Source organism: Marmota monax, unplaced genomic scaffold (genome assembly GCF_021218885.2).
Source record: "Marmota monax isolate L192 unplaced genomic scaffold, Marmota_monax_Labrador192_F-V1.1 WCK01_AAM20220418_F8-fsc00079, whole genome shotgun sequence".
In the NCBI taxonomy this organism is placed as follows: Eukaryota; Metazoa; Chordata; class Mammalia; order Rodentia; family Sciuridae; genus Marmota; species Marmota monax.
The window spans coordinates 2,909,638-2,936,227 of NW_026694099.1; the positions used below are offsets into that span (position 1 = coordinate 2,909,638).

Below are 26,590 nucleotides of genomic sequence, written 5' to 3' on the forward strand. Positions count from 1 at the left end.
ACATTTGTCACAACTACTTTATCCAAACCAGTACAATATTGTTAAGTTAAATCCATTCTTTATTCAGATTTCCTTAGTCTTTACCTAGTATGCTCTTCCTTTTGAGGATACGTTATTTTTTACTATTTTGGTAAAAATATTATATTGCTAAAATTATGATCAAGAAACCACAAAAATTTATGTCATAAACCAAGGAAACAGTGTTCACAAATGGCTAAAACCTCAAATATTGAATCTGCAACTGCTGAGGGTCTATGGAAGTATCTAGACACGAGAACCTTTTATAAAGTTTCCATATTGAATGCTTTCAAAGAAAGCTATTAGACGTGGAAAAACTCCCCAAATATTCAGTTTATTACAGAAAAAATGACCCACTGAACCTGTTGGTCTGGAATTGGTTGGTGGAGTCTCCACTGTGCTGTTTTGGTTCTGTCCTCTTATTTGTTCTTCCATAGTGTCTAAATCACCCTGGGATTCTTCTGTAAAAGCTAATGAAAATGTTAGACTATCTTAAAAGAATGCTTTTAGTTTTAATTAATTTTTTATTTATATGTGAGTGGAATGCATTAAAATTCTTATTACACATGAGGAGCACAATTTTTCATATCTCTGGTTGTATACAAATTATATTCACACCAATTTGTGTCTTCATACATGTACCTTGGATAATAATGTCCATCACATTCCATAATCATTTCTAACCCCATACTCTAAAAAATGTTTTGAATTGGAACTTTCCAACAGCATAAGCACTTAAATGGCAAATAAAAGAATGAAATAATAAATTGTATTTACGTGGGGAGGGGAGTAACAAAAACTAAAACTCTCTTTTATTAAAGGATGCCTTCCCTATTAAAAGAAATCTCACACTTTTTAGCATGCAACTGTCTAGCTATCTTTGCAAAATGAACATATCTCATTCAGAAGAAAAATAAGGCTTTAGTAAGCCATTGAGATTCAATGGATTCATCAGCCCACTTTATTCTGTGCAGTGAGACAAGCTACAGACTAACCTAATCCTTAAAAAAAAAATAGAGAACAATTGCCTATAGCAAAACATACTTATGTCCTCAAACACAATTTTAATGAATTTTGGTTAAAATGACCTGAAAAACAGCTGCAAACAGCTCCCAGTTTCTACCTTCCATTCATAATGGAAATTCAAGAACAGAAGGTACCAGTATTTTGTTTTCATTTTAAATTTCAATGACACACTGAAGGAATTCTATTTTGACTTGTTTCCCAAAGGACAACAATTCTAATATAGCTCTTCTTTCCAAAAGCAAAAAAAACCCCAAAGCTTTGCCCAGCTGAGCCAAGAGTCAATAAGAGATGGGCAGCACTTGCTGACATGGCATTTCAAAGACTGTCCCTTTATATGCCTGCCAGGTATCCACTGAATGCCTTTGCATCAAAGGAGTGCTCCTGGCAAATCAATCGTCAGTGCTGACTTTCCAAAACTCTGAGTGTATTTGGTAAAACATGCATCTGTAATGCTTGTTACTAATATTATTTATAAACCCTTCTCTATGTTTGCCCCATGAAAGGTACACTCAAAATGAAATACTGAATTCTAAAGCTCCTCACTGTGCCTTGACACAGCATTTCCCCTTTACATCTAAATTCATGCTGTGTGAGTAAAGAAATGATTTTTCCTGGATTTTCCGGTACCAACTCCACCGCTTGCCCTGTTAGTGCTCTGCTTTGGTCCAGTCTTGGAAATCAAGAACCAAAGACAAGGTATTTCTTTATAGGGAGTCTCAAGGCGTCAACCTTCCTAACTCAGGATGAAATAAAACTGGTGTGATATCTTTAAAAATCTGGGAGGAACAGAAAAATTTTGTGGCATTTCTATTCTTTAAGAGAAATGTTTTAACAAAAAAATACATCTGATACCTTGGATTTGGAGATCTTTGCAGATGTCTGCTACCTCTCTCAGGTGTGCCACTTCTCTCAGTACTCACACTCTGGTGAGCTTTCCCATTTCTAAACTTAGTGTCCTGAGCAGAGAGTCTGTTTTCCTATACTCAAGATTTGACATATCTAAAGGCCACAGGACAAATGACTGAGGCTGACAGTCTTGCTAAGGACAGGTGCCTCAGGACCCTAAGAATGCTTGGAATGGTTGGGCCTTAAAGATCATCACACTCAGTCAGTCCCTTACCTTGAGAGGGGAGGCCACCAAGGGCAGAGAAAGGCAGGTCTGTCCAAGAGCATGAGCTCCCATACAGCTCTTGGTTCCTCTACGAGCAAGAACAGTTTGACTAGTTAACTCATAGATGATAGTTATCTCAGGTATGAGCTCAAGGTTTGCCTTCTCCCAGAAAGTCCTCCTTCCCATTCAAACTGACCTTCCCTAAATATCTTTGACTTCTAAGTATTTTTAGTTTAAAATATCCCTAAGGAAACATAAATCTGAACTATACTGAGATTCTATTTCTTCCCAGTCAGAATGGCTATTATTTAACAAAAATAAAATAAGAATCAAATGCTAACAAGGATGTAAAGAAAAAAGGAACCCTTATGCATTCCCTTAGTGAGAAATGTATATTAGGACAACCACCATAAAACAATATGGAGGTTCCTCAAAAAAACTTAAAATAGATCCACCATATGATCCTTCTACACCACTCCTGGATGTTTATCCAAAGGAAATGAAATCAACATATGAAAGAGATCCCTATACTTCCATGTTTATTGTGGCAATAGTCGCAATAGCTAAGATAAGGAATCAACCCTAAGTGTCGGTCAACAGACAAATGGATGAAGAATATATGGTGTATAAATACACCATGGAGTATTATGCAGGTACAAAGGAGAATGAAATCCTGCCACTTGCAGGACAATGGATGGGATGGGGAACACCACGTTTAAGCAAAATAAGCCAGACAAGCATATTTCTCTCATGTGTAAACTAAAAAAAAAAAAAAAAAGGATGCTCTGAAAGTAAGACTATGAGGGAAGGGGAAGGGGATGAGGGATGATGGGAGGTGGATAGAGGGTAGGACAAGAGAGGGCAGAAGGGAAGGTAAATACGATCAAGGCACAACATGTGCATGCATATAAATGTTGCAGTGAAACTCTGTAATTTGTACAATTAATACATCAATATTATAATAATGATAATTTTTTAATGATAAAAGAGGGTAAAATGGAGAAGTATTGTTAAATGTAGAGTTTCAGTTTGAGATGATGAAAAATTCTGAAGATGGATGGTGGTGATGGTCATCCAACAATGTGAACATACTAAATGCTGACTTTACATAGTAACAGGAAATGAGCTACCTCTTGTGGCAGATGCCCATTTACTTCACATACAGAAATGTTTGAATAAAGTTCTTGGGTTCCAGAAAATAAACCTGGTTTACCTTTCATTTTACAATTATCAGTTTTTGAACTTAGTCTTCATGAATTTCCTCTTACTCAGTAAATATACCTAGCTTCTTCCTCTATGTTTATACATTGCCTTGTCTCTTTAATTGCTCAAAATCCCCAACCCCCTCAGGTAGACTAGAATCTCCTTCAGGGCAGGGCTATCTGATAAATACTTTTTTGTATATAACTCGCTGAATATTCTACTTGCCCCAGTGGCTTCAATTTCATAAAAGAGAGAAAGGAAGAATTAGCTATTTTTTATATTTTATCCTTTGACACAATCTTCAACTATTTTCAATTTTGGAAACATAATAGCATGGTGACTAAAAACATCTTGTTTTGGAGTTAAATAGACATGGCTATGATAGATCTACTACCTCTTATCTATGTGGTACAAAAACACCTAAACTGCAGTTCTCATCTATAAGTTATAATCTAAATTATTATTTATACAACAGTAATGATAATAGTAACTGTAAATACAAGTTGTTACTAAGATCATAAATAAGATAATGCACTTAATGATTTCAGTGTGAGATGTGACATTAAGGACTCAATAAATGTATTTATCTTAATAATAATACCTGTGAAATCTTTGAAATCTAGAACTCATCAATAATTCTGATTATATATATTGCTAGTTTATTTGGAAATTTGATGGTATCAATTGTTCTGTGGATTGCCAATAATTTCATTGTCAATAATTCCATTTACCTTTATGATTTGTCAGTTCACACTAGCTTTAAAAATGTATTCCTCCTCCATGTAGTCTGAACTTCCAAAGTAAAATTATCATTCTATATATTACTTTAATTTTGTAACATATGCTTTCTAACTACCTTAGAATAAAAAAAAAATAAAGCAATTAAGAAGGACTTACGATTAGTGAGTAGATAAATTTCAATCACAATCCAAGTTTCCCAACTCCGAATCAAGCCTTCTAGAATACCTTGCTGTTCCTTCCTTGACGCCAATCCTTAGCTAAAGTATCCTCAGTATCTGAAGAGGATGGTCCTAGTAACTCTCAGATACCAAAATCCATAGGTGGTAAAGCCTCTAACATAAAATGTAAAGGTATTTTCATATATCCTATGCAAATCCTCCCTTATACTTTAAATAATCTCTAGACGGCTTATAATACCCAGTACAACGTAAGTGCTACGTATTGTTTAGGGAATGAGAAGAAAAATCTGTATGTATTCAGTACAGATGAAACATCCTTTTCTTCAAATATTTTCAGTCCGAGGTTGGTTGAGTCACAGAAATGAAGTTGTGGAATGGAGAACCAACTGTTCTGAGCTGTGCCTTCTCCCTGAGCCCTCTCAAAGAGGCAGCCAAACAATTGAGCAAGAACATGAATGCCCTTATGCTGTGTTTCTAAACAGCCAACATGGAACTCTAGAATTTCATCTAGTTTCTGCACCACCCGAAGTGATGTCAGAGCTCAAAGCATGAGTGAGAACATATTTTGGCAGGAGAGTTATGTATTTTTCATCCACAAGTTTATGAGCTCGACAGTTAAGGCTTTGGTGAAAAACCTCCTTAAATATTACACTACACATACCATATACTCCTTTCCCATCCTTTGGTACTTTATTTTAGTATAGCTATTTTTTAAGTGTATCTTTTATTAAAAGGTAAGTTATATAATCCTTCCTGATTTTTTTTCTCAAAAATCAGTAAAATTCTAAACCTGTCAATTTATAATAACTAAAAACTATATAATTTCAAATAAAAGCCAAACATTATACTAAGAACACATTGGCAATTTTAATTTCTCATTTTTATCATTTAATTTCTCCTATTGCAAAAATTTAAAAAATGGATTCTGTCTTAAAGGAAATTCACTCTCTTCAGCCCTCTTTCCTAAAATCTATATTTGGATTCAACAGTCAGTGGTCTGAAGCATTAATGGGGCTTTCCATTGAGCCATTACCCTTTTCTCTTTTTGTTTTGCAAACAGGGCTTATTAAATCTTTGCTGTAGGCGCCGGGTATGAAGAACAGTGAGAATGTGCTGATGTGAAAGGTTTCACTGAACTCAAGCAAATCATTTCTGATTTTCCACAACTCTGCAATCGTAAATGCTCAAAAACCATGCTGATAGGGTGGCAAATACAAATTCCTATCACATCAAACATGATAAAGGAAAACCCCAAACCTACCTGTCCCCCTTCCCTTAGGGTTTAGGACAGAGATGTTGGCTACATATGTTTCCCACTAAGTATATTCCAGTCAGTGTGAAGGACAGATCTTTGGTGCTGGTACAGCTTAAAGCAATCCTACTAACAGTGTCAGGAAGAAAGTGGTGCATATTTTAGGACACCCAGCACTTCTTTCTTTTAGCTATATCCATTCTATTTTAAGCTCAGAGATACAAACACACACACACACACACACACACAAAGTTTAAGAACACAGTTTAGACATACACTATGCTATTAAGGTTAATAACTAATCAAATGACAATATTTAAGCAAAACCAATATAGTAGCTTTCTATCACTCACATTATAGAAAGGCTAACCAATTCCAGATGAGGCTGTAGTCTTCATACACACTTTTACTTCTAGTCCGACTAAAATGACAATAGGGAGATTGTGTTTGAAAGGCACAGATCCAACAAAAACAAAATACAAAAGAATACAATATCAATAAAACTTTGCAAGCTAGAGCCCAAATGGATGGGTGGTTAATGACCCAAGTAGGCCCAGGAAAGCTGAAACCTAAGTGGGCAGTAGGTAAAAGACAAAGCAACCCAATGTACAGCAATGTATTCCCTAAAGACAAGCATCTTCCAGCATTAGGTACCTTTGGAAGCAGGAGTAAAGATGGAGCTAAATTGAAAGAATGGTTGAAAGTCTATTCAAGAAGCAACAAGAAGCCCCAGTTCCTTTCTGTTTTTACAGGTAGGTGCTGCCTTTTATAATGCTTTCTATGCCATGCACAGTTTAGGGTAAGGTACTAAAAATCACTGCAGTTGCTTTTTCATCAAAGAAAGTATTCATATACTTATGCTTAGATTTAGACTCAGCTCCCAAGATTCAGGCAGCCAGCCCATACTTTCTACATGTGGAATATTAGGAAATCCCTTCCTGGGGAATCAATCTACAAAGAAGAGAGTAAAATAGATCTTTACATCCAGGTTCCCCCATGAACCAGCATAGCTGGACCTCCTTACAGTCTCCCCCACCCCGCCTTTTTTTTTTTTTTTTTTTTTTTGCCTTTGTAGTGCTGGAGATTGAACCCAGGGCCTCACACATGCTAGGCGAGCACTCCATCACTAAACCACAGACCCAGACCAGGACCTCCTTATAGTGAAGGCTGACAGTAACAATGTCCAACACACATTCAGGGCTTCTAATCAGCTTCTAAGATGCTGCTCTTAAATATGAGCAGATCAACCATGGATCACTAAGGCAAGTCTCTAGTGCAACAGTTAGAGACCTAAGTAGACAGTCAAAAGCAACTGGGAGAAAACAGGAACAAGGCAGTGAGAAGAAAAGTTTTAGAAATTTAATATTAATACCCTCAGAAAGAAAACAGAAGATGGTCTATTCATAAAATAAGATGTATAAAATAAGAACATCCAGAGGGAAAAATATTATATATGTATGTATATATGAATTTTAAAAACTCAATCTAACTAAAGTTAAGAAAATCTCCCAAACTAAAGTTGGAAGACAGAAACATGTAAAATTAGAGAAATAAAACAGGAGGTCATACAGATGAGGGTCCTCTGAAAAGAAAAAAAAAATCCATGTTATTTATTTTTAGCAGAAATTATATCTTACAATGAAGGACTAAACAAACAGACATGAGGTTGAGCTTTCACAAATCCCAAACTGTACCAAAGAACTAACCTGCAAAGAGACTCTAACATCAAGAGGCTGCCTCCTGAAGTGGCCAGCTGCCACTGTTGTTGCAAGCTCTAGAAGCATGCTAATGTTGCCAAGAGCAGGGAGTCACAGCTATAGCTGCTGGCTGCAAAGATGGGCTTTACCTGCCACCACCCAAACAAGCAAAACGGATGCCAAGCAGCCTGTTACTTTTCACAGAGCTGGTGGCTCTAAAGTGGGATCCCTGCTAATGCTGTCCCAGGGAAAAGCCTCCATGGCCAGACTAGGCAACAGGTAAAAAGAAGCAAAGGTGAATTTAAATTATGTCCAGAACACTAGCTGCAAAAAAGCCTAGGAAATACAGATGGTTAGCTTCCAGCCTGCGTAAGGAAAGGAAAATGTGCAGTACCCAAAGGTAAACGAGAAGAAAGTTGAAATGTTTGTGAGATAACTAACCAAATCCATCACAAGGTCTGAATAATGAAATATCAGAAAGATTCATTCATTCATATATATATATATGTGTGTGTGTGTGTGTGTGTGTGTGTGTGTATATGAAGTTGATTCAAGAAAATTTGATATAAATGAATTTCAACACTAAAGGGGTCACTGAGTCATAGTACCATAGATGAAAAAAGATGACCCACAGATAGTTTACTATGAAATTGTGGAACACTAGGAATTTAAAGATCTTACAAGTTTTCATAAAACAGAGAAATAAATCAAAAAGAAAAGATCAGGAATTAAAATCCTTTGGGGATTTTCAACAGCAGAATTGGAATCTAGACTGTAGAAGAACAACATTTCCAAAATTTCATAGGAAAAGGAAATTTGTTTCAATGTATTTCTCTGAAATACATTGAAACAGGCTATTAACAGGGTATTCAAAGTATAGTAAGCCCTTGTTTATTCCTCAGAGGGAGGAGTCTTGTGTGGAGATGGACACAAACTGCTAGTTGAGTGCTCTATGCTTCATTTAAGTTTGGTGCATTTGCTCCTTTATAATTCTATATCCAGCCAAGCTATCAGTCAAGTATCAGGGTGGAAGCATAGGCAAGTTGTTCATGCCAGTGCACTGCATTTATCCTGGGCTCTATTATCTGTCTTCCTAGGATTTCTTTTTGCCTCTCTCCTATGTTGAATATCTGTTTCTTGTATCTCGTGTTTTCTTCTTGCTCATTTATACCCTTGTTCTCTAGGGATTTCCTAAGGGAGAACTCATAACATCTGTGTACAGATACCTGTACAGTGTGTTAACTGTAGGTACAAATAAGACCTTAAAACCAATTAGGACAAAAGTTTGCCTCCACCAGCGATGAAGTCCTTCCAACAAGCTTATGGATATTTCATTTCCAGGAAAAAATATGGCAAATATAAACAAAAGGGCAATTAGTGGAGATTGAGTCTCTATCTCCTCAGTGCTACTACCTCTGTAGGATATGTAGGGACTAATTTGAATACCCCACTTATATATGTTTAGTTTGAGTGTCAAAAGACAAGTGCTATAGGTCAGATTATGAATGTTTTCCAAAGACCTGCATGTTGAAGGCCCAATTATGAGCATATGGGAGGTGGTAGAACCTTTAGGAGGTGAGGCCTTGTGGGAGGAAGTCAGGTCACTGAGGATGTGCCCTTGAAGAAGATATTAGGACTCTGGCTTCTTATCTTTTGGTTCCTGGCCACCATAAAGTGAGAAGCTTCTGCCACACTTTCCCACCATGATGCACTCATTTTCACAGCCCCCAAAGCAACAGGCAAACTGACCATGGACTGAAATCTCTGAAACCATAAGCTGATATAGGCCTTTCCTCCTTCTAAGTTGATTGTGTCAGGTATTTTTTTACAGTGATGGAAAGCTCACTAGCACAACAAGGAAAATGTTATTCAAAAGTTAGTAAAAGACTACAGTCTCATTTCACATTAGAACCTCATCATTAATTAATCCCCCTCCCTCCATTCTGTAAGGAAAGGAAAATGTCAGGAGCCCCTCTAGGGGACTTACTTAGATTACAGTATTTAAAAGGAAAACTATCTCATTTGACTAGACAGAGAAAAATTGATATTCTTTCCATCCACCACTGGAATTAGCCTTGAGGGCACTCATATGTTCTTCATAAATCAGAAAAATATCATGTAGGAAAATATTTAGGTAAAACTTTGATTTGTTCAATGTGTACCTAAAATATGCTACATCATCTATTTATTTTGCTTTAGAAATTAGAGGTAAGGTAAAGGACTTGGCAAGTGAGCCAGATGTTTCTATGCTCTTTTAAGAGGGAAAATAATTCTAAGAAGGAAGAAGTCTTGGGGCTACATCTTCAGAAGGTAATCTTGATCTGGGTCAACCACACCCCTCGGATTGAGTCTCTCTCTTTCTAGAAGAGTCATGGAATGCAGAGCTGCTTCCCCTCTACATACTGTCTCCTTGTGGGCATCTGGAGCAGACTCCTGAGCAGGTATCTGGATCACAGTTCTTGTGCCCTGAGTGTCACACTAAGAGCACTCCAGATGTGATCCTCTGCACTCTGCTGTCCATACTGACTCCAACTGGCCTGCAGACAGTGAGGGCTGCTGAGCTACAGAGGGTCACATGGGAGAATATCAAATGTGAGGTACTCTGCCAATATACCACCAAGTAGGGGTTTAAGAAGAAACAGAAGTGAGTCAAGCGTATCCACACATTCTCAACTAGCAATTACTGTAAATAGAATTCCGGTGGTTCTGAGGGAGTAGAACAGAAACTCCTTTTCCACATTCTGCTGCTCCAAAGAGCTCTGCAGGGAGACATTGGGCAAGGAGGAGAGCCAAGAATGGCATTCCCAATAGCCAAGCTGCAAGGGAGACACCTGAACTCTTATCTTCCAAGCATGATGCAGTGAATACAATCTGCCTACTGTTCTCTCAGTTGGCAGAAGCAGTCCCCACACTCTCAGAAGTCCAGTGACACAAATGATTAAAAAATTATTCATTTTTTATCATTCCCAAAGTCATCCTTCAATCAATTTTATAAATGAAGAGACCCAGGTACGTAAAGGCTAAGGAACTTGCCAAAGTCATGTAGCTTGTGAGCAGCAGAACAGAGATTAGAACTTAGGCCACCTGGCTTCAGAGTCTGTTCTCACTCATCACGCAGTGCTACCTCACTAGGCTAGGAACCCCCATGCACTGAGGGTGTTAGGTAATAATACATATATAAACAAAAACCCCCAGTTGTGCAATATATAGATATTAAAGATGGATCTAGGACTTCCAATTTTGACTAATATCTTGTGAGTAATATGGAACAAAGGGTCAGAGCAAAGAGCATTTGGGGCTATAAGGTATATGCTCAATGCACAGCTACTCCATTCTCCTGCCTTTAAATGGGAATAAAAACATGTGCCCCTCCCTTTAACATTTTCTAGGCATTCCAAAGCTAGAAAACAGACTTCTTAAGTAATTCGACTTCACAATCATAAATAGAACATGTAAGGAACAGCTTATTTTACAGTAAAATAATTCTGGGCTTGAACTCCAGTTAACTCATTCCATCTTTTGGACAAGTGACACTTTACAAAAGACCATGTAATAAAAAAAGTGATAAAATATAAATATGAATGAAATTAGAACCAATGATCATAAAAATAGGTATATAGCATCAAGTCAAGGGAAAGGGGAAAAGCATGTGGGACACAGGGCACGGTAAAAGCAGAATGGGATGAGGCAAGTCCCATTAGGGGATGTGAACTGGTTTTAGAAATTAAATAGGACTATTATGATTAGGTTTATAGTTTAGAAATAGAAGTTCTGGGACAGCACAGGAGTCCTTGAATGGAAAAGGACAATAAAAACAAAGACCACTTTGGAAAGTACCTCAGTGTTTCCTAAGAGAGGAGATACAGTCTTGAAGCAAACCAGCGTAAAATGACTAGGACTTGGAACTGACTTAAATGTCAGTTACCTGAATATGTGAGAGAACTGGAAAACCAAGTCTAATCTAAGACGTGAGCAAGTCATACAGAAGATGTTGCTAACCATGAAGGGATATTCAAGGGAAAGATGGCAGGAGGGATTGAACTGGCCTCAACTTAGGTCAGGTGGAAGTATTTACTAGGTAGCTAGGGCAGGAGAGACTAGAGACAGTCTGGTTAACTGGAGGAGAACCAAGAACAGAGAAGTCTCCCAGGAGCAGGGAATAAGGCTGTATTCATCCCCTGAGAGTTTGCTTTGCTCAAACAGGCATGCTTTATGGGGCACTTACTCACATCTTATAGATCTGCTTACACTAACATAAATCTTTCACACAGGCAAATGTGGCAGGGACACACACCCCTCTCTACCCCACCAAGCACTGTGCTCTAAGTGGGTAGATACCAAGTAAATAAAAAGTTGATGGAGAATGGGGCTTCCTCCTTTTATAACTTCCTTCAAACTTTATTTTTAAAATTTTCCATTCTAACTCTTTCTTCTTTTGTTATGTTCAGGAAAATCTTTCCTAACTCCTTCCATATTGTATATGAGTGTCTTTCTGATATTTCCCTTGAGTTTATCTGACTATTTTTCTTTTTTACCTGTCATGTATTAGTTTTGGTCTCTGAAATAAGTTCTAAGAAAATAATGCCAAGATAATATGTCTATGTTCATTTCAATAACTAACCACATTCCATGTGTTAAGCACTTGAATGTTCCCAAGAACTGTTATCTTCCCTGAAATCAATCTAATCGCTGGTCAAAATGGTGGCATTTTCCAATATCTGAGACAAAGGAGCAAGGTACAGAGCTTAAGTGTCCAGATTTTCTCAATGTGAATGACTCATTTGATTTGATTGACTGCAGCCATGAGATAAATTAAAAGCCATAAGCAATTCTCATCTGAGGTGCTGTTCATTCTTTTTAGTTTGTCCCATTATGGAAGAATGATTAGAGTGATTTGAATGTAGTATGCTTGCATTCTATCCAAGGGTCCATTCTTCAGCTCTAGCATAAACAACAGGCCTAGGTTAATTGGCATTCATGCCCAGTGAAAGCAACGAGATTATTAGGAGTTGTACTTGACTTCTTTTCAGAGCTGTGGTATGCCCAGCCACTCCTGGTGGTACATCTTTCTGTTGGACAAGCAGCCCATATGTCACTTCTGCCTGGTAGAGGTTCCCACACACAGAATTGAAGTTATTCTCATTCACATATGACATACCCAAAGATACAACTGAAAAACAAGTCCTCTTATATGCACAGAAGATAGAGCAGAGCTTCAGCTATTGTTGTTGTTGTTGTTAATCTGTGGGTCATTTTATAGTGCCATAAAACTTTACAAAGCGATTTGACAATATTTCTCATGTAGAAATATACATGGTTTTCTACTTGGAAATTTTTCTTCATGGATCTATTATAAGGGCATAATAAAATAAAACTATTTTAAGGCATATTTGTGACATCATTATTTGTAATAACAAAAACCAAAGACAAAAAAGACACATTCAAAATTGATCAAAACCCTAAGTCTTTCAAAAGGATACTTGTTAATTAAATTATGGCACCACAATATTTATTTGTTGCATTAAATTAAATTATAACACTAAATTGTGAATAATAAATCTTTCAAAAACACAGGAAATTAAATAGGATGAATTTTTTTTTTCAGAGTTTCAGTTTATACAGTAAGTCAGGACACTGAAAACTTCAGAAGTGGTAACTGGAGCACTGTGGGAGCACTTTGGGCTCCAGAGTTAGCTCATTTGGACTGACATCCCTGTCCTACTCCCTCCTCATCAGTTCTATTGACACAGCCAGGCTGCCTTACTTCTCTGCACATCTTGCTCCTCATTAGCAAATCATGCAAAAATAACACCTCCTCTCAGGGTTGTCTTGAGGAGTAAATGAGATAATTCATGTAACGTGATTAACACAGTTCCAGCACACAGAGCTCACCAAACATTAGCTCCATGAATCACTATGTTCATCAACATCATCACTATTAGAAACCCAAAAGAAGAGTGTGGGGTATATCTTTGGTGGGGCTGAACTATGGACTACAAGTAGGCTCTCTTCAGCCTGAGAAATCTAAATCCAGAGCAGGCAGCAGCATTTCTGAAACACATGTCCCTGGTGGAGGATTGACCAGGTAAATTATTCAGCCTTTAAAAATCCACAATCCTGAGCCAGGTGTGATGGCGCATTCTTATAATTCCAGTTACTCAGGAAGCTGAGGCAGGAGGATCACTTTGGGCTAGGAGTTCAAGGCCAGCCTGGGCAAGCCCACAGGATCCCATGTGTTGTGTGTGTGTGTGTGTATGTTTATGTGTGTGTGAATCCGCTCTCCAATATTCTCAGGCTGTCTATAATCCTGTTAGCACTTGGTTGTTTTTGCACTCACCATGGCTTTTTCCACACTCTGCTATTACCAAAGGCACGGCTGGCTCAAGTCTGCTCTCACAAGAAACCTCCTACACAAATGTTACTAGAAACTGTACTATAATCCCTATCAGCTGTTATTGATCTCACTTCCAATACAGTTGTGTGAAGGAGAAGAAATGAGATAACAAAAATAAAGGCAGCACTGTTGTGTGGACTGATGTTGAGTGACAATTGTTTTAGGTTCTGACTTCAGAGTTCCAGGGTAGTTTCTTGTTTTAGCAAAAGAACCTGCCATTGCATTCCTCACAGTCAAGGAAGTGTGACCAAAGAATTTAAATAATCAGAGATTTGCTGGCATGCAGTTACCCTGGGTCCTGCATATAAACCTAATGAAAATGAATCTCTCAGGAGAGAGGACAGAAGAACCCAGAAATCTGGGTTAAAAATAAGAAGTGCTTCATGTTTACTAAGATTTCAGAACCACTACTCTAGGGGTTCGTAAGTTAGTAGAGAATACACATATAAATTATTCTAATCTAGACAGCCTTTGATAGTTGCCTTAATAAAGGTATGGGATACAGAAGTTATTATGATTGGGATATGAGGTGTCCCCAAAAAGCTTCTATGTAAATGCAGAACTATCTAGAGATGAAATGATTAGATTATGAAGGCTGTGACCTAATCAGTGGATTAATCCACTTGATTAACTAACTATTTGAAAGGACTGCTTTGCTGGGTAATAACTGTGGGCAGGTGCGGTGTGGCTAGAAGAGGTGGGTCACTGGAGGCATGCTCTTGGGGACTGTATCTTGTCCCTGTGGCTTCTCCCTTTCTCTGCTATCTGGCTGCCATGTCCTGGGAAGCTCCCCTCTGCCATGCTCTTTCTGCCGTGATGTCCTGCCTCACCTTGGGCTTAGAGCAATGGAGCCAGCTTATCATGGACTGACCCTACGAAATCATGAGCTAAAATAAACTCTTCTTCCTCTAAGTTGTTATTGTCAAGTTATATTAGACAAAAATCTGACTAATATAGGAGCAGAACAAAGGAGAGAAAGGTAGGTGGTTAGGATTAATAGCAGAATATAGCTAGGCTAGAAATGAGGAGAAATGGACACAGAGTTGTCAGAGGTAGAGGAAACTAGATCAAAAGAATCATTAGGAGTAAGCAATCTAGAATACATCAGAGCAGCTAAGTGTGGCTGGAGCCTAGGTGAATGGGCTTGTGAAGAAGGCTGCTGCTTTAGTCAGGAAAGAGAAAGACTTCCAGATGAATGAGATATAAGCTGGAGGGCCTATAACACCAGGTGAAGGCTGGGTCCTAGAGTCTCTTTGCCAAGAATCACTGAGAGAGGTTTCTATGGGAGACAATAGCCAGATCTGGACTTTTAGGAGGTGAATGTGGTATGGTGAATTATTGCTGCCCACAAACCCTATCTACTTTGCAAAATCCAAAATGATACAGAAATCAAATTCTCTCTGTCTCTCTCTCTCTTTTAAAATTTAACCTCATGTGCTGGCAAAACCTACCATGAAATTGAGTGAAGTTACTTACAGTCATTATTTATCTAACATATTATGAGTATCATGCATTTGGCTACAAAAGTAATAATGTGTTTGATTAAGAGTGCTGCCCAAATCCCACTGGGTATATTACATGAAATTTAGTTCATGTATTATATGCAATTTCTGAACCCAGAAGAATTCTGAATTCCAAAATGCACATCAAACTTAGGTTTTGCTAAAGGGTTATGGACTTTCACAAATAACTGGAGAGGTTTAGTAGCCCCTTGATGCTTTACAAGACCCAGGAAACCTTGAAAGGTGATATATAAATGTGGGTAATCAGTGCCATTATTCCTAGTGGCCAATTTTCTGTGATCACTTAATTGCTGTAGAGGTTTATCTAAAAGAGAAGGCAGCTATGGACTAAATGGTTTGTTTCTCATAATTCTTTTCCACTGCTATTATAAGCCCTTGTCTCTCTGTTGCTACAAGTGTGAATGAGCAAAGCTTATGATGTTGCAGATTGGAAAATAGGTGGTAGACAGCATAGACAAAGGCTTCTATGTCTCTGCACAGTGGTGTGTACACAAGTGCTTCTGTACACCAAATTCAGCAACACCAGAGCTGCAGAGCTCCTTAGAAATCAGCTAGTTCAACTCATTCAGTTCACAGAGGAGGAGTCTGAGGGCAGAGGAGGGAAGCTGTGTGCCAGAGACCTCATCTCTGAGGTTCTCAGAACTAACATTTACTGAGTGGCCCAAGTTTCCAAACCAATGATTATAGTCTCTTACAGGCCATGGGGTCATCTGTTGTGACGGACATTTAGTCATATAAGGAGCTTTTAATAAATACTCTTTAATTGTTTAATAAATACTCTGATTGTGAGTCTCATAGAATAATTGCACCACTGGGGAATATTACACCTCACTAAATGTCATGCTTTTCCAACCAGTGTGGAAAGGGATTTAGGTTTGATTTCAGTTTATAGCAATAATTCAGTGAAGAATGCAAAGGAAATACCAGAAACTTTGGTTCTCTTTAAAGTCATTTAAGTTTATATAAAAGTACTAAATTTATATATATGCATATATATATATATACACACATACATACATATGTACATACATATGTGTGTGCACACGTGCACACACACACATACACACACACACACTTCTAGAAAAACCAGAGGAAAACAGAACTAAGATTACCAAATCCCTACAGCATAAATAACTTGTAAATTTAGAAACTATAGAAAAATCGACAGTGGAAAAGTGTTCAAAGTTGGATTTGTGCTCTCATTTATTTCTGTGTGATTTTAAAAGATCATAACTCAAATAAGCACATACACGGGGAAATATTCTCAGCAAATATTTTATGTATAGGTTCAGGGTTATTTCTCTACAAAGAATTCACACAAATTAGTGAACAAGAAAACAACAAGATTTCAGTCAGGCTAAGGATATAAACAGACATTTTCTAAAAGAACAAATACCTTTAAATAAGCAAAGGCATGAGAAAATGTTTAAGTATCCCACAATGAAACACAGATAAAAACAGCAGTATCTTAGATGCCTATTAGTTGGCACAGGTTAGAAAAATGATCACCGTTCTGGGGAAATGTGAGGAAATAGACATGTCCATATATAACTAGTAGTAACAAGCTTTGGAAGTTCCTTTGCAAACTCAAGTTCCACAAACTATTCATGTTTCTTGAATTAGTAATTCCACCTTTGGGAATCTACCTGAAAGAAATAATGAACCCTGTAAACCTAGGTCTGAAGAAGAATACTTATTGAACCATGTTTATTTATAGTACTGAAAAATCATAAACAACCACCATGGTCATTGATCTGGCAAAGATAAATCAAAAAGAATCTATTCAAAATAATATTATGCAACCACTGGGGTGATGCTTTAATTAATCCTATGTAAATAACAAAAACACTTATAAATTAATAGTAAATGAAAAAATAATGAATCAAAATGATTTATACAGAATGATTATAACTTGGAAAACAGTTAATCTATGAGTTAAAAAAATTGAAGGATGATTTGCAATAAAACAAAATACATTTATCTGGGAGGTAAAAGTATGAGTCATTTATCTTATTCTTTTTACTAATTTGAATTTTCAAAATACCTTTAGATATTACACATAAATTTGATATAGAAATTTATTTCAATGAAATTAAAGCATTATATTAAATAGAAAATCAATACTAATTTGTCTTTCTTCTTATTCTGGTAAGAATGTTAAAAGATACTTCCAAGGGAATAAGAAAATTCAAATCAGAACAGACATTATAGCAATATTTCATATATTAAACACTTTAGAGGACTATCCTGTGCCAGGAGAAATAAGAAGTACTTTTCTCCCTCAATGAATTGTGATTATAATCCTGTGATGTGGGTGATCTAATTACCACCATTTTGTACAGGGTACCAAGAAAGGGAGAAACCTGCTCAGATATCAAGTGTGGTAGTATTTGAACTCAGCTGTCCAGCTCCTGAGCAGTGTTCTTAGAAACCATGGCTATGCAGCCTCTTTTTGACCTCTGAAGTGAGAGGGTCCTTGCATATCATTAGTGTCAATGCTTGTTGTCAATAAAGAAGTAGGAGAGGTTGTGACTTGCTAAATCCCACACAAAAAATTATCCAATAGGTAAACAAAGTGATATCCTTTACAGATTGCAATTTACAAATCCTAAAGATTAAAATAAATGTAAACAATCCTAGTCTGTCTGCTTACTTTTGTCCCTAACATTCAATTTTTCTTTTTTCATCTTCTTAGGATTTATATAAGGGGAAGATATCTCTATGGGCTATAGGGAGAACTTGCATCCCTGAAATCCGAGGACTAAGCAGATCCTAAGCTCTTCTTGGCTCCATCAGAGAGCTACATTTCAACCCAGGTAAGGCAAAGTGTGTTGATCAAAGCACCTACCAGGTGGGGCAGCATTCCAAGCTTTGTGGAACAGCAGACTCCAGCAGAACTCTGCACTACGGAGGAGCAGTGTTAAGAGTCAAAACAAAACACACCCACTTGACAACATCAAGAAAGAAGCTCTATGTGTGCTTATCTTCTAATCTATCATGAAGTCCAAAATAAACTCCAGGCTTCCTCATCACATCTGATGTAGATTCGGAGAGACAGATCTCTGTTGGGAAAGAAATATTGGGAAAGCTGTACACCAAATAACTGGGCTAAATGACAAGAGAAGGTTCCACAAAACCATTCCCTTGCGCTACTGAGGCTTAGTCATGCCTAATTTTTCAGTGTGCTATTTAGAGGTCTCTGGACCCATCTTCATGTGATCAAAAGGGAAGGATATGAGGTCCCTATCAAACTGTAAAAATGACAGGGCCCAGTGAGGTTGCCGTAAGAATCATGAAGACAAATTACCTCTCCACCTGGTGCTGAAGCTGTCTTCTCTAAAGGAACCAGACTCCCAGCGGCCCAGTTCTGACTAAACATCAGAAATAAATGACGACCAACAAAATCTAAAGCAGTGATGAAGGCAATAAAACCTGGGATGCATGCAGATTTGGGAGAAGGAGAAGCACTCTGCCTGTAGCTATTGGAACAATATCACCCCTGGACAAACATGGTCATGAAATTTACAACTTAAAGCAAGAAACTTGTACTTGAAAGCCTAACCTAAAAACAGAGTTGAATGACTAATCTCTATTTTAAGTAAATACAGGGAAAATAAGTGATTTATTTAAAATGTACAGACAGGATTTTTGTTTGTTTTGGATTTTTAACCTATTTTAAAGTGGGAATAAGTATAGGGACTGTTAGGGACATTTTCTTTCATTATTTAAAATCAAAATGTTCTCAAATCCACTATTCAGACTCATTTTAGACCACTCACACTTAATTGAGATTGGAAAAAAAAAGGAATGATTTATTACAACATACACATCAGAATGGCAAAACAACAACAACAACAAAAAGAAAACCAAAAATGACTGGCAATACCAAGCAAAGACTAGAATGTTGGACAGCCAGAACACTTACACCTGGCAAATGGAGTGTAAAATGTTACAACTACTTGGAAAATGGTTGGCAGTTTCTGATAAAATTAAGCATAACATTCTTATGACCTAGCAATTCCACTCTGATCTGTATATCCAAGAGAAATGAGTGCACAAATGTGCAAAGCGTCTTTATTCATAATAACCCCAAATTGGAAGCAACTCAAATGTACAGCAACAAGAGACTGGTTCAATAAACTACGACATATCCATACAACAGGAGACTTGTCAGCAATTTTTAAAAATTGCTTACATTAACACATAAATGTGGGAGAATCTCATGAACATAACGAATGAAAGGAACTAAGACTTGAAAGAGTTAATATACATGGTATGATTCCACTTATGTGAAGTTCAAGAACAGATGTAATTAAACCTGGTGACAAGAATCAGGAAGTATTTATCTCTGAGGATGGGGCTTCTGACTGGAAAGGGTGGTAAGAGAACTTTCTGGGATGATGGGAATGTTCTATAGCTTGGCTTGGGTGGTGGTCAAATAGGTGCTGCACATGTAAGCTATCAATGAGCTGAACACTTAAGGTGTGTGCCTTTTACTGCATGTACATTATACCTCAGTAAAATAACACACACTGAAAGCATTCATTTTTCTTATTACCTTAAAATTTTAACATTAAATAATTTTATATTTATGCATCTAAAAGATAATAAAAATCTGTTTATAAGTAAGAAATATAACAATAACTTATTTTTTGCTAGTGGAAGGATGAATATCATGAATGTAGCTACAACAATATTCACTGTAGCTGTGTATGGTTGTGCATTCATATAATCCCAGATGCTCTGGAGGCTGAGGCAGAAGAATGGCAAGTTCAAGGCCAACCTCTGCAATTTAGTGAGACCTTGTCCCCAAATAGAAAGGGCTGGGCAGTAGAACGCTCCTGACTTCAGTCTCCAGTCTCACACACACACACACACACACACACAAAGCATGTTCATTGTAAGTTTATTACAGGTAAACATTAGAAAAATAGATTTAAATATTCAATGCTAGAGTACCAGGGGCATATTTATGTCATAACTCTATACCTGAACTAAACCAAAATGTTGCAGTAGTATTTCCCATAGACATGAAAAGGTAACATCTATCAAAAGGCTAGGCATAAAAACATGCATGACTGTTATGGACTAAATATTTGTGTCCCTCCCCCTAAAATTTCTATGTTGAAACCCTAATCTTGAGTATGCCATGGAGATGAGGCATTATTCTTCCTACCACAGATGCTTCCAGAAGCACCCCAAGAGTAAAGACCCACCTCATTATCCTTTAGATAACTTCACATTGCTATAGAGATATGGCTGATGACTGATTCTGAAATGTTCACTAACATAGTATAGCTTGATGATGTAATGAGTTACATAAAGTATTTTCTTCTCTTCCACTAGCTTTATAAGAACACTAGTTGATATCAATTGAGTATATTTCTTAAGAGAAAAACATGAGAAAGTTCATAAAGATAACATAATATCTCCTAAAGTGAGGAAGGCTAATGAGATGGCTATATCAGAGTTTCTAGAGATACTGTTTCATCTAACTGCTTTTGTCTAAAATTCTAACCTTTTCTGTTTATAGGTAATTCAATGGGCTCTTTGTACAAATATCAGTGTAGTAGCAGGTCTTCAGTTAAATCTCTAGGTCTAACAGATGATTTTACAATATTTTTATCTTTGAATAAGATTTCATATTTCATACATCATGAAATGTCATGGACTTATGAAACATGGCTAATAATCACATTCAAAGTGGCTCAAAGCAAGAAACTTATAACCATTTAGCACAGGTTTAAACAATCTTACTTTTCTTCATTGAATTCCTCTGAATTATGTGTACCTTAAGCCTTCTAGTACATTACCTGATCAGTTACAGCTGCCATTTTTGGTATTTGCAGTTGATTTGATTATTCTTTGCTTTTTTTCCTTGTTGAAATAGTGTTGGGCACAGATTGGATTACCTGCTCTGTGAACCACGGTAGCACAGTTCATGTTTAGGTTATTTGGGCTCCTGTCTAAAAGTCACCTCTTTTCTAACTGCCCAAGTTCCTGTCATTGCTACTCTGATGGACCTATTCACTTACTGCCTTCCATTACATGTACTTAACTTTATATCTTATTTCTTCTATATCATAAGCTACTTAAAGACAGAGTATTCATCTTGATTTTCTATATTTTCTAGTACAGTCCCTTAAACATAGAAGATTCTTTGTAAACATATATGGTATGAGTTATAATTGGTACATAAACAAAATTCAAAAGAATGTCTAAAAGTTCTTATAGAGACTACCAGAACATCCAATGTGAGATCTCTTTACTGTCAAAAAAAAAGTAACCTACATGATAAGAATGCTATATTTTGTTATTTGTAACTTAGGGATCTTACATGGATGGATAAAAGGAATATATGCTAGAAAAAACTCAAGTTTAAATAAAAATTTCACTATTATTTTATAAACTTGTATAAACTATATAAAATCACAGAGCTTCAACTTTTATCATTTATAAAAATAGGGATGTTAATCTACAGAGTATCTGCTAGGATTAAAAGAGATTATTTATGAAAAGGCCTATAGTTGTATACACTAGTTTAAGATTTGTAATTCTGCCTCTCCTTCCAATCCTGACTAAATCTTTGTTTTCTTTGTGCATGAAGATAATTTGGCTAAGCAAACAAACATAAACAGGTTTTGATATAGTTCCTTTGGAGCAAAAATAATGATACCCAGTCACACAACTCAAGGACTGGCTTCAAGGTATAGGAAATGGATTTCCGAGCTTTGGCCAAACATCATTCTTATGAGTGACCTTGTCATTAGCTCATATTGGATCCAACAGAATTAAGAAATTGAAATAAAATATTTTTTCCAAATTTCACCCCTCTAATCTAAACACAGACCCAAAGTCATTTTATAGGCTTTGTTTGAATAATATAGGTAACTACATCTGACTGCAACTTCATACCTAAATGGTTGGTTTAAGTATCTACTTAAGTTCCTAAGGTGCCACTGTTTACTATTCCTTTTACATACCTGTTGTGTGATGAACTGTATCCCCTCAAAATTCAGATTTGAAGCCTTAACCCACATGTAACTATATTTGGAAGCAGGGTTCCTTGGAGGAGGAAGTTGAAGTTAACTGAGTTCTTAAGGGTGGCACCTTAATCCAATATGACTGATTGTCCTTATAAGAAGAGGAAGACACCAGGAGAATGAGAGTACACAGGAAAGTCTATATGAGGAAACAACAGAAGGCTGCAGTCTACAAACCAGGAGGAGAGACCATGACCACCTTGATCTTGGACTTTTCAGTCTCCAGACCTGTGAAAAATTAGTTTCTGTGGCATTCTATTACAGCAGTCCTAAATGATGAAAGAATGGCATCTCAAAGAGTTCTTTTTGACTGTACCTGGTCATAAAAAATTACCCATTCATATATTGCTTATTAGAGCTGGGTATAGAAGCACACACCTGTAATCCCAGCAATTCAGAGAAGCTGTGGCAGGAGGATGGCAAATTTGAGGCCAGCCTCTACAACTTAGTGGGACCCTGTCTCAAAATAAAGAAATTAAAAAGGGCTGGGGATGTAGCTCAGGGGTAGAGCACTACTGGGTTCAATTCTGGTACTACAAAAATACATACATACATACATACACACGTACTGATTATTATAAGGATTTTTTTCTCCTCAAGCTTTTGAAACAAATATTTGATTAACATGTAATAATTGCCTATATTTATGGGGTACAGTGTGGTACTTTAATACACATACACAATATGTGATTTCCATTTCCAGCTGGATGCAGTGGTGCAAGCCTGTAATCTCAACTACTTAGAGGGCTGTGGCAGGGAAATTGCAAGTTTGAGACCATCCTTAACAACTTAGTGAAAGCTCTGTCTTAAAAAAAGAAATGGTCTAGGGGTGTTGCTCAGTGGTAGAGGGCCCCAGGGTTCAATCCCAAGTACTGCAATATATATATCTATATCTAAATCTATATCTATATTTCTATACATATATACATGTCTATACATGTATATATATTTCTATACATGTACATATAGACACAGATATATACATACATATATATGCATAATATATACATTAATATATATATCCATATATATATATTATTTTGAAAAACAGTTACCCCATTATGCTGTAGAACACAGTTCTTATTACTTCCATCTGTGTTTGGGTAACAATATGTAACCTCTCACTATCTTCCTCTCCTCCCAACCCTTCCCAGATTCCAGGGATCAGTACCATACATTCCAATCAGCTTTTTAAAAAACATTCATATATGACAGGGAACATACAGAATTTTTAAAAGACTCAGTTGTTTCATTTAACATCTTCTAGTTCTACCCATTTTGTTACAAATAACAGGATAGTGCCCATTTTTTTTTTTCCTTTGGACATATAAATCACAGTTTCCACTGGGCACATATGCCACATTTTCTTTATCCATTCACACCATGATCAGCATCTAGGTTGATTTGCTTCAGTTAGAATACCTATTATCAAAAAGACAAAAAATAACAAATGCAAGCAAGAATGTAGAGAAAGGGAACTCTCACACACTGTTGGCAGGAATGTAAATTAGCACAGCCACTATGGAGAACAGTGTGGCGGTGCCTCAAGAAACTAAAAATAGATCTACTATTTGATCCACTTAACCCTCTTCTGGGCATACATAGCCAAAGGAAATAAGATTAGCATATCAAAGAGACACGCATGTTCATGTCTGTTGCTGTACTATTCACAATAGCTAAAATAGGATGTTGAAAGATCACAGCCTGAGGGTTCAGGTCTTGGCTTTGCCACTAGTGGCAATGTGGCTTTGGGTAAAGTCACTTAACCTCTTTGTGTCTCAGTTTCCCATATATACAAGTGTCCCTTTCAAACAGAAAATTCTGATTTATTTAAGTCTGCTCTTACAGCATGAATATTTCTATTGGAGACCAGCAAAAGGACAGGTTACAGCCACCTCAAAAAGAACTGATTGAGACTTCCCACCTACTCTTTTGCACTATTTATTCCAAAGTCCTTTGGTACCTTCAGTTTCAGGAAACTTCCATACAAGCTTCAGGACTACCTTTACCCAAGACATTATTGGGTGAGGTTATATGCATTCTCTAACCTTCAGCTTTCTCATCAGTAAAACAGGCGAGTGTTATTTGAGGAGTATGAGAGGGATTGCAGAGTGCCCAGAATACTGCAGACATTCAATATACGGTTGTGCAATCTGTATCTTTCTGTGTATCCCCCTCGTGAGATTCTGGTCCTTTGCTTTCCTCTCCCCATCTGTCTAATGATGAAAACCTTGAGACTCTACAAGATTCCTACTATTCTGACCTGCAAACAACATGGAACCTATGGCTCTGTGTCCTGTGGAGCAAAACCACCAAAGGAGGAAGAGAATCATGAGAGTAGTTGTCTTCAGTCCAGTTCTATATGTTGTACAATCCTCTCTAAAATGGAATTACCTTTATGTCTATAACACTTTCTTTTAGTTCAACAAAGAATATGTAAGGCTTTTTAATGCATAAGTTCCTAAACAAAATCTTTAGGAGATACACAATGTCAGACTAAGATAGGATCTACCTGTGATTGAAGCTCAGGCAGCTTTTGCTCCCACACCTGTGCACACACCTGCATACCTATTGTAGAATATGATGCCAAGATATAATGGACACCTGTAATCCCAGTGGCTCGGGAGGCAAAGGCAGGAGGATTGAGAGTTTAAAGCCAGCCTCAGCAAAAGCAAGGTGCTAAGCAACTCAGTGAGACTCTGTCTCTAAATAAAATACAAAATAGGGCTGGGGATTGGGCTCAATGGTTGTGGGCTCCTGAGTAACCCTCCCCGCAAAAAAGATATAATGGGAGACAAATTATGGGACATAAAAATCACCTTATCTGTTTGTAATAAAAAGTTGTTACAAAAAACTGAGACTAAAAACTGAATAGAAAAAAGACATGCAGGCATACACAGAACCCTCAATCGGCCATCTCTAATTGTCATCATCTCTTAGCGATAGAATCTCTCTAGAAGGTGAATGCATTTTGATTAAAGATATATTTCTATTGTCCCATATAATGATGTGTTTTTTAAAATGCCTTTGGATGACAATTCTATTCCTTTATTTTGAAGGGTCTTAGAATGGTCTGTGTTTTTCTCAGTTCAAACCTTACTACTAATAAATGAATGATATGTGCTACTTTTCAATTTGAATCTAGATTTTTCTGTGGGCTAAAAATATGCAAGGTTAAAGACATTCTACAATACATAAAAATTTCAAAATCAAATGGGCTTTTCTGATATGGTGGATATTTTACGTAGTATTTTTTATATAAGGACATTTAAATTTTTTATATGGTACTATTCGATCAAGAGTTCAAAAACAGACTTTCTAAGGGAAGATGGTGGCGAGGGGAGTGCATTGCCCCCGTGTGCCGCGTCACTGTGTGGGAGTATGACAAGTCAGGACGGCTAAAGGCTATCTTGTTAGGAATTTCCAGCAATAGTGGGGTGCTCCGGAACCTGGAGGAAGGATTTCCATCGCACGAGGATCGGCTACGGGGACTCAAACGCGAGAGATCTGTCGCACGGAGGGTAACACTGCTTATTCAGCAAATCGCCCCGCGGCTAGAGTCTGCAGCGCCCGCTGGGAAACGAGGAGATAGCGACGCAGGGATACAGCGCTGCAGATTCTGCCAGCCGTGCAAGCATCGTACTCAGGGCTGAATTCTGGGTTTGAGACGGGAGAAGGAAGCGGTCCATCTCGGTTCTCCACACCGGTCAGACCACAGAGGAGGCCAGCGGCCACCATGTTGGAAAGCTGACGTCACCATCCCCGTTTTCGACTGACCGCAGCTCATTCAGCCATAGAACAGGTAATTTCAGGCTGCCATTCGCCTGCGGCTTGTGGACAGATTGCTCGGGCTCAGTGCCTGGGTGCTCCTTAGAGCCTGCTCTTATCGGAGCGTACACCGAGCACGGAGCGGCCAAATTCCGGCCCTCAGAACTGCCCTGGCCCAGGGCTAGGAGCCCTCGGAAACTGCTTCTCGGTCCGGGTCCTGCTGAGGGCCGGGCAGGACTCACCCGTTGCTTTGGTTGCCCGGCAAGGGGAACGAAATGCTGCCATTCGCATAGGATACCAACATGGTAGAGATCTGATGTCATCAGAAAGCGGCGGAGGAGAGAACTTCATCAATACCAGCGGTGACAGAAACAGTTGGTCTCCTGGTAGGCGGGGTGAGGCACAGACACCCGAGTCTCTCTCGATTTGTCGTCGAGCCAGAGGGGAGGAGCCGGGCCGCCGCCAGCGCCGGGAGCAGGCCCAGCGGCTCGCCACGCGTGACCCCAATTGGAGAGGGGGCGGAGCGGAGCCGCCACCCGTGCCTGCAAGGTAAGCAGACCTGTGACAGACTGGCGGGTCAGGCCCAGCGGCCTGCCAGCGTGGTACACACGTCACCCCAACTGGAGTAGGGGCAG

General features: G+C 37.9%; 1 protein-coding gene across 4 annotated transcripts in view; it reads right to left on the reverse strand.

Moving 5' to 3' along the window:
• The window catches only part of Stxbp6 (syntaxin binding protein 6), a 255,776-nt gene that overhangs the window by 77,935 nt on the left and 151,251 nt on the right, over positions 1–26,590 (reverse strand). For 2 of the 4 annotated variants that reach the window (XM_058585834.1, XM_058585835.1), the window contains one exon: positions 26,198–26,497. The exons of the other annotated variants lie outside the window; for them this stretch is intronic. In XM_058585834.1, the coding sequence (XP_058441817.1) occupies positions 26,198–26,497 (300 nt within the window). The remainder of the gene's footprint in view (positions 1–26,197; positions 26,498–26,590) is intronic. 4 annotated transcript variants of the gene reach the window in all.